General features: G+C 36.3%; 1 protein-coding gene across 3 annotated transcripts; it reads right to left on the reverse strand.

Annotated features, from left to right (window-relative positions):
* On the reverse strand, positions 969-8,200 carry LOC109835694. 3 transcript variants are annotated; one of them, XM_020403694.1, is made up of 11 exons: positions 7,902-8,200; positions 7,744-7,806; positions 5,679-5,820; positions 5,276-5,575; positions 5,015-5,168; positions 3,987-4,946; positions 3,657-3,895; positions 3,506-3,579; positions 1,906-2,002; positions 1,413-1,441; positions 969-1,326 (listed from the first exon to the last, which is right to left on the reverse strand). In XM_020403694.1, exons 2-11 carry the CDS (start codon positions 7,794-7,796, stop codon positions 1,260-1,262), a joined length of 2,115 nt encoding a protein of 704 aa, XP_020259283.1. In that variant the 5' UTR covers positions 7,797-7,806; positions 7,902-8,200; the 3' UTR covers positions 969-1,259. The 3 variants fall into 3 exon arrangements, with proteins under 3 accessions (XP_020259283.1, XP_020259281.1, XP_020259282.1); XM_020403692.1 differs by having other exon boundaries at positions 969-1,335; XM_020403693.1 differs by having other exon boundaries at positions 969-1,332; positions 7,902-8,199.

The following is an 8,433-nucleotide window of genomic DNA, read 5'->3' on the forward strand; positions in this document are numbered from 1 at the left end:
GACACATTTTCCCCCTTTTAATTATGTTTTCTACTTTACTCTTTATCTAAAATGGTACACACACACATTGTACAAAGATAAGCATCATACAGAAAAACATCGCAAACATAAAGATATATGTGGTTCGGATTTCGAATGAAGACCTACTACGTCCATGGTAAGTTAATAACTTTTCTTTATTTAAATTTAAATTATAAATATAAGAGGAAACAAGAAAAAAAATGTAACTAATAATTAAAATTTCGGGTCGAGTTGAGACGGGTTAAGATAGGTCGTGCATATTCTCTAGTATCGGGTCTAGAGCTGGACCTAGCCCAGCCCGTGACCCGCGTATATCACGAGTCCGGTCGGGTCATGCCGGACCCACTACGAGGTCGGCTAGGTTGTGACCCATGATGGGTTGGGCCAGATCAGCCTGCGGGTCGACCCGACCTACGTCCAATCTAGCTATTAATATAAAGAAAGTTTTGTTTTTGTTAGGAGAGGATAATATTATAATTGACAATTAATAATAAATAAACAATAGATTGCAGCATCTTGTCAATGTGTATCGTTTTACTATTACAATTCAAAAGTTTAGGGTTTCAGATGATAAGTAAAGGGGGGAAACCACATTACTTTTACAATTCAAAAGTTTTAGGGGTTATATATATCACTACTAATTATAAATGTCATGATATAAAGATATAACTAAAGGGGAAAAATCACCTTAATTAAAAGTCCAATCTCTCACTTCGAAGCACTTTGTAGATAAAATCCATGCCCTTAAAAGTAACAGAACCGCCTCTATCCTTGGAAATGTATAAATTAAATAACAATGATTGTAATTACTTCTTAAAGACACAATGCTTAAAGGGGAGGAGGAAAGAAGCTAGGAAAAGCATGAATTTGCATCAGTAACAAAAACCGACTTGGGAATCAAAATTACAATAAAGCTTTTAAAAATTTCTTTACTTTTCACTCATTCAGATGAATTTGCATCAGTTACCTTTCTCTAAAATACCTCAGAGTCGACATACAGCATCCTCAATCTGTATACAGCTATATTATGCTTCTTAATGATTTCTCCTCCTCATTTACACAAACAAGTCTCTAATTGCCATTGCCTGATCTTTCCATTTACAGAATTTAATAGGAGAACCAAAAGAAAAGAAGAAACTCTGCTCCTTCATCTTATAGAAATATGTACATAGCAGCTTGTGATTGCCGAAGAGTAAAGAATGAAAGAATGTACAGGTTAACTTGATATAATGTCATGTTCATCGGTCAATAGCGACCTCCTCAAACTTTCTGCTTCTTCGTCTATGCAGGTGTTCCAATTGTAAACTGTGCCTGCTAATGAACAAATTATCAGACCTCCTGTAGCAAATTATTGAAAAACATAGATATGAGAAAGTAATCTAATAACTGACCTATCCATTGATCTTCTACTTTCTTCCAGCTGTCAAAAACAGTGAAAATGATACATTAGTACCAAATGAAACCACGAGGAGAAAATGAATACTAGATGCAATTACCAATCCCGGTTAAACAAAAGGATCAAAATTAAATGAACATAATGAAGCTCAAACTCCCTGAAACTAACATAATGAAGCTCAAACTCCCTGAAACTATGTAAAATGTAAAATGTCTGAATTAACAAATACTCGGGGGAGTCTGTTCAAATGAAAACAACAATCGCGAAATCATGGAAGATATGTATTATCTGTTAACTGGATAAAGCAATGATTTTTTAATTGGAGAAATGTAAAAGTTTGTGAGAGTGCTGATATATACCCACCACAACAATTAACAATGGATAAAATGAACACTTTCGGGAAACTAACAAGAGTTTGAACTGTAATTTGAGAATCTATTGACTGTCCTTTCTCCCAAAAAAATGGCTAAGGACCTGCTATAACTTACAGGATTCTCTCTCTGTCCCTGCAAGCCATGTCGAGAATCTGAACTGCGTGCAACACAAGACAAGCGAAGGAGAAGCTTCTGAATATGATTGTAGATGCTGCATCAAACCAACAGAAGAAAACAACAAAGACTTGGTTACAACAAGTTATCTAAACATTTCACAAAATGTTACTATAAAAACCCAATTTGATATCGCACATAATTTTCTCATCATTAAGCATCAATTAATATCAAGATCAAAGCAGCACAAAGTCATGAAAGACTAGGACATACGAACTCATAATGATATAAACTTAACCACTATACAGAAGACCGACATAGGGAATAATAAATATAATTTAATTGGCAAAACCCCTAATACATTCACAAAATAACTAAGTCTTGCTCACTCATTCAAAATGTTTAACATGGAACTCATATTCAACTACTAAGGATACGAGATATGGACGCGATTTCCACTGAATCTAGATGTAGAAATTTTAGGTTACCAGGACACCTCATCTTGGCTCCCGTATCTGTGTCCGTGTTCGGGTTCGTGTCCGTGTTGGATGCTCCTTGGACACTTCTTGAGTATGTGCATATATTTATGCATACATGTGCCCCATTATACAATACATGTTTTTAGTTTAAAACACTTGTGGTACACTTCTTGGATGTATATCTTACACTTCACATTAAATTTCAGCAACTTGTTGGACTCGGATCGGGTTCATTTCAGCCCATATCATGTTCATAAGCATGATTTTAAATGATGATTTACATATCTAGTCCAAAAGTGAACAATTTTTAAATTCATAATCTACCCAATAAAAGAAACATAAATAAGTTATATGGACTTTAGTTCTCATAATATGTAATTAAAAAGACAATATTGACCTTATATATACTAATAATTTCAATAATTATATGTATAGATGTGTCCTCATATCCTACATTTTACAAATTTGCCATGTCCCGTATCCGCACTCATGCCTACACCCGCACCCGTACCCATGCAACAAAGTAGAAAATACAGGATATATTTACTTTGTGAGTATGCTAATAATGGATCCGAAGAGCATAATAGTTACGATAACACAAGTTCATGTAATACAAAATACTTTAGTTTATGGTGAAGGCATCATCCAAATTATACATGAAATATTTTTCACGTAATCTTTTGATATTATATAATTATAATCTTTGTTAAGCAAGCAAACAAAATTTCATAAATCATAAATGAATCTAAAATCAAATGGAATTTTAAAGCCATCATATGTATCACATTTTAACTTCTTAACACTAGGATATGTTGTAATTTTGACATGTCAAAAGAGCATCTAACTAGCATCCATCTAGCAGCAAATATTTATTTAGATATGAGCAGCTCATAGAAGTATCTTGGAAAACATTGAAATGGGACCACTGGCAGTAAACTAGACCATACAACTAGAATACTCATTATTTGTTTTAAAAAAAGGTGAAAAAAAAAAGAAGCATGAAGACCATTTTAAACAATATCCAGAAAAGGAAAAAATATGCTTATAGAAGCTAAAAGGCACAGGAAGTGCAAACCCGAAAACCTACAAAATAGGAGAACTACACTCAGGAAGGATCATACCTCAGACGATGCCGATTGCAGGTTGTAAAAAAGGCAACAAAACCATAAAGAATACTTCGAACTGCACGAAAAACCTGGAGAAGGAAAAAGCATAATATATTATATATAAAGACAAGTAATCTATTGTGCATAATTCTCAAAATCTACAAACCTGAGAGAAAAGATCATTCCAGAGCGATCTCCACATGGAAGTTTCATAAGAACCCACTGATGCTTTAGATGCAGATGCGAATTGGAAGAGAGTGCTTATAGATGACCAGCTTTCCTTTAAAAAGTAATAAGCATCGGACAAAAACATAGTGATGAAGCCTGCCATTGCAAGACACAGGCGCACTGGAGCTATAATAATTTCCCAAAATACTGAAAATATAGGATATACAACCCAGGCCGCTGCAAAGTAAAATATAAAATCGTGTCATAACAAACAAAATTGCAGTAATAGTAGGTGGGAAACTGAAGATAAGAGATTGTCTAATCATACCAATGGTCCAAACAACACTTAATGCAAACCACAGAGGCCACACTACAATCTGTAGAACTCCCGCAATTATGTTATAGGAAGATCCCAATACAATATATATGACAGAACATATTCCCTCTATTGTTTCAAGGCATATGTTCCATAAGGGAAGAATGAACTCGACGATCTCCATGACAGGCCCAGCAATTGGCATCATCAAAAATGAAAAGAATGATTTAGTAGCATGTGTTATCATAAGTAGCCATTTCACAGCTATCTCGAAGTTATGCAAAAAAAGCATGGTTCCTAAATACTTAATCCGTGATACCATTTCCCATGTTTCTATCCAATCAAAAAAGGGCCCAAACAGGTGTGATGCAGTTGCCTTTATTAGCGGAACATTCTTATAAAGGTCATAAAATCCTATAAGCACAGTGATCACTGACATCAATACATATAAAGCTCTTGCTAGAGGACACATCCACGGACGATATATTTGGCAGAATATTGGATAAGATTGAAGAAAAATGACCCAAGAAGGCAGCCCATATTCCAATAAAGTAAGCAGCTTGAGATCAGACATAATTATTTTCTTGAACTTGAATGGAAGATAAGGATCGTTAAACCTAAAACAAATCAGGACATCCTTGTAATTGGTAGCCGCCTCAGAAAATCTTGTATTTACATTCTCATAGTCATGGTTGTCAGAGGAAGATGAAGATACTGAAAGCGTTGGCGAGCTCACTGTCTCAGTGCATGCTTCCTCTGAAACTTTATTTACTTCACCACTAGCTTTCATTATCTTTCTTCTCTTGTATGGACCAGAAACTGGAGGTGTATGTTCCCCAGGGAAGTCGGCGGAGTTGCTAGAACCATCATAGGATCTATCATCATGAGAAGCATCATCATCACTCCCACCCTCACAGGCCCCACTAGGCATACCTAATGAAAAATCCTCCTGAGCGTCATAAAATACATCCCCTGTAGATAAAATAAAGTTACAAGGAAGAAATTCATAGAATATACAAAGACAAAGAATGCACAGTTACCTCTGTTCGAGATACCATCCAGATACTCCTGTAAGATAATACACTCATTGTAGGTTCCTGAGAACCATAAGAACATGAGGCTTGAAGCTTGTTCAACGCTATCGAACTCCCATCTTTTCATTGACTTAGCCTCCAACGCCATTGATGTATCAGTCTTTAAGTAAAATTTGATGTTGCACATTCAAATGTAATTAATCTTACAAGAGATTTCAATCAACTTCAGTAGCAGGTGACAAATCAAATTAACAAGACTACCGGTACCTGGAGTTCATTAAGATAATTAATGCCTCGCACGTCAGTCCATGCAACCTCAAAGACAATAAAGCCAAACAAGATACGGTGCAATTCTTTGTTCAACAGAAAAGAATCTTTCAGCTTCTTCACTGGAAGAAGAGCCTTTTTTTGGGATACTGCAGCATCAACCAATGAGAACCATCTACTAAAGCTCTTTAGCCTGACAGGCTTGGATCTGGAACTGTTCATGTAATTGAGCTTTTTCCCAATATCCTTCTTATCTCTCCTAGACTTGGTCCTAGTGATTGCAAAAGGTGACAGCCTCGACTGAAAGAAAAAAATAGAGAAACTCTTCAGCTAAATAAGATAAAATTTTGACTTATTATAGCTCAAATTGTCAGATGGTATAACTTTTTGGGTCCGGCATAACCTTGGTAACCATTAGCTGCCATAGGTGAGCAGAGCGTGCATCTTGGCTAACTAACCATGGCCGGTTGTCAACCAAAATATAGAACCTCTTACTTTCAGGGGGCAAAAAGAGAGTCAAACGCGAAAGATATGACTGCATATCTCTGTTAAGAGCATATAAGAGAAGTTTAGTCAGCCATTCTCCATCGGTACTTGGACAAGTAATTTTAGCGAGAACTCATCAAAATGAACCTTCTGCATTTCCATTTAAATAAAAGAAACAAAAAAAGATTTGATAAAGACCAACCATGCTAGTAGTTTTTTTTTTTTTTTTTTTTTTGAATTAGCATGCTGAATTTTGTTAGGAAGATGATGTCAAGGGTTTCTATCTTGTGTAATTGATGAGTTTGGAAAGGAAACAAAATTACAGGTTGAAAGCTCTGTATCAGGCGGCCCTGACGAAATAAAAGCAACAAATCTAGTTGGTCTCCATGGAAAGCTCCAGTATTATTTGTTATGAAGGAGAGTAGTATGAGGCCGTGGATGGATTACCGAAAGAATGCGGAGAAACAAACATCACTTGCCTCACATAGATGTGATCATCTTCAAGGTACTAAGGTGTTCTTAGAAAATGATTTGAGGTTTGGATACCCTCGGTTAGTTAAGAGTTACGGCAGGAATATCCCTAAGTCTATCAATAGGTCCAGATATGAACATTAGGATTTTCAATAATGCCTTTAAGATGGACAGGCTCCTTGAAGCTTTCATGGATTGAGTAAACTGAGTTCTTTAACCTATTTTGGATAAGCTTGATGTCATATATCGTGATGGTTTCTTGATTTATTCAAAGAGTCAAGAACACGAGGAACTTCTTTGAATTTTCTCACAATCCTTAGAAGAAAATAAGTGAATTTTTGTTGGTCCGAGTCATATTATTGAGTCATCTAATTCAAGAAAAGGTAGATCAGTTTGATTTGGTAAGAAAATAAAGGTAAATTATTTATATAAGAAAATGAAGGTACACAAATTGGTTGTGACCAGTGATCTTGGTGTTAGAAGATGTGTCACAGCCACTTATACTCCCAAGTAAGCAACTTTCAGGGACGAAACTTCTTACTAGAGTGGTGGAACGTAATACCCAAGAATTACACCATAAAACTTCTCATATTATTGTACAGATATCATCACAATAATGTAAGATGTGGATTATGAAATCATAATGAAAAATTACAAATCATGAAAGTGGGAGTGTAATATTGAAAAGGATGCATCGTATGAATCTATATATGCGGTTAGGTTAAGGAATTAAATTTGATTAGGATAATTAACCCTCTCTTAACTAACTTAAAAGTTAAACCTAAACAAACCACTTCATGCTATGTGGTGGAGAGATGAGAATGCTTAGATAGCCACCCCATGTTTTGGATAAACGAGGGAAGAAGAAGAATCTATTTGCAAACCACTTCATGTTTTGGATAAGATGAGAATGCTTAGCTCAGCCTCAAGCACTCCCAACACATTTCGTGCGTGTACAACATGAAGTAGGGAAGAAACTTAAAAGTCCATGAAGTAATATCCTACAAGCAAGTATTTTCTAGAAAAATCTGCAAACAAGTCTCACTATTTCCAATAAAAACCCGTGGATGGTAGCAATTTTGTGTGGGCGGGCCACCTTTAGATTTACATGTCACCAGAAATAAACACCACCAAGCAAAAAATCTCCAGCTTCAGTATCACTTTCCAAAATTGCAAGCAATTTCATGTATCACTACTAAAGAATATTTACTCTGCCTTAACTAATGCAAACACGCAAGAATTTTCAAATGGCCCCAGCACTTCAAATCACAACTGCATACAATTATTAAATTGTTGGGGGTGGGAAAAAGGCCACCTTTAGATTTACACGCTGCTTTATACTGTTCCTAACTCAAATATGGCATGAGATGAAACCTATAAAAAAAAAATTTTGATTTTGCTTTTTGCGAGATCCCAAAGACTTGAAAAGTAATCCAACCAAGAAAGAACATCAGCATCCCACATTCATCAAGAAATAACTCAAAAGCAAGCAAAACCCTAAAATTACTCACCCGATTTGCAAACTCGTGAGGGGGAAGAAATGCCCATTCTCCCCCGTCGCCATCGCCGCCTCTCTACAAGAAATTTTCAAGAAAATTCCTAAAATAAACCCAAAAAAAATGGGGAAAAAAACCCTAAAATCAAAGAAAAGGGGGGGCCGAGGGAAAACCTGGGACTGGGTCAAGCGAAAAACCCCATGAGAACGAGAGCTGAAGGTGAGAAGGCTCCAACTTTACCATTAATTAACGTATAAAAATATTAGTTTTCTTCGTTGTTAAGGCTGCTGGTTGATGCCCTGCTCGCCCCCCACGCGTCTCGAGAGGAGGAAAGCTCATTGAATTTGCATTGAATTGTTGATTTGAATTGTTGATTAAAATTGAATCTTGATTGATTTGATTTTAACCCTAAAAATCCGCGAGGAGTAAAGTTTGGTTTTTAATGAACAGGACACGCGGGAGTTTGGAGATTTATTGGGAGGAAAAGAGAGAGGAGACGGATAAGAGGAGTAAATGGGTTGGGTGTTCCCTTGTTTTCGGGTTGGGCTTCGGCCCAATACGACGTAGATGGATAAGATCAGCTGTTCTGCCTCTGGCGACAGACAGCAAAACGCGTGCGCGAGAAAGGCAAGAGACGGATGGAAGAAACTAATAGGATATAGTTACGTTTGCGAAGTATCCGAATCCGTATCTGAAATATCTGGG

The sequence above is a fragment of the Asparagus officinalis genome, chromosome 3 (assembly GCF_001876935.1).
Source record: "Asparagus officinalis chromosome 3, Aspof.V1, whole genome shotgun sequence".
In the NCBI taxonomy this organism is placed as follows: domain Eukaryota; kingdom Viridiplantae; phylum Streptophyta; class Magnoliopsida; order Asparagales; family Asparagaceae; genus Asparagus; species Asparagus officinalis.

Excerpts from the sequence above, each read along its gene's own strand:
- LOC109835694 (XM_020403692.1), bottom strand. The coding sequence starts at position 7,796 with ATGGCGACGGGGGAGAATGGGCATTTCTTCCCCCTCACGAGTTTGCAA. Across the intron at positions 3,580-3,656 it reads GGAATGATCTTTTCTCTCAG|GTTTTTCGTGCAGTTCGAAG; the intron begins GTTTGTAGATTT and ends TTCCTTCTCCAG. Across the intron at positions 1,442-1,905 it reads AGGGACAGAGAGAGAATCCT|CTGGAAGAAAGTAGAAGATC; the intron begins GTAAGTTATAGC and ends TGTTTTTGACAG.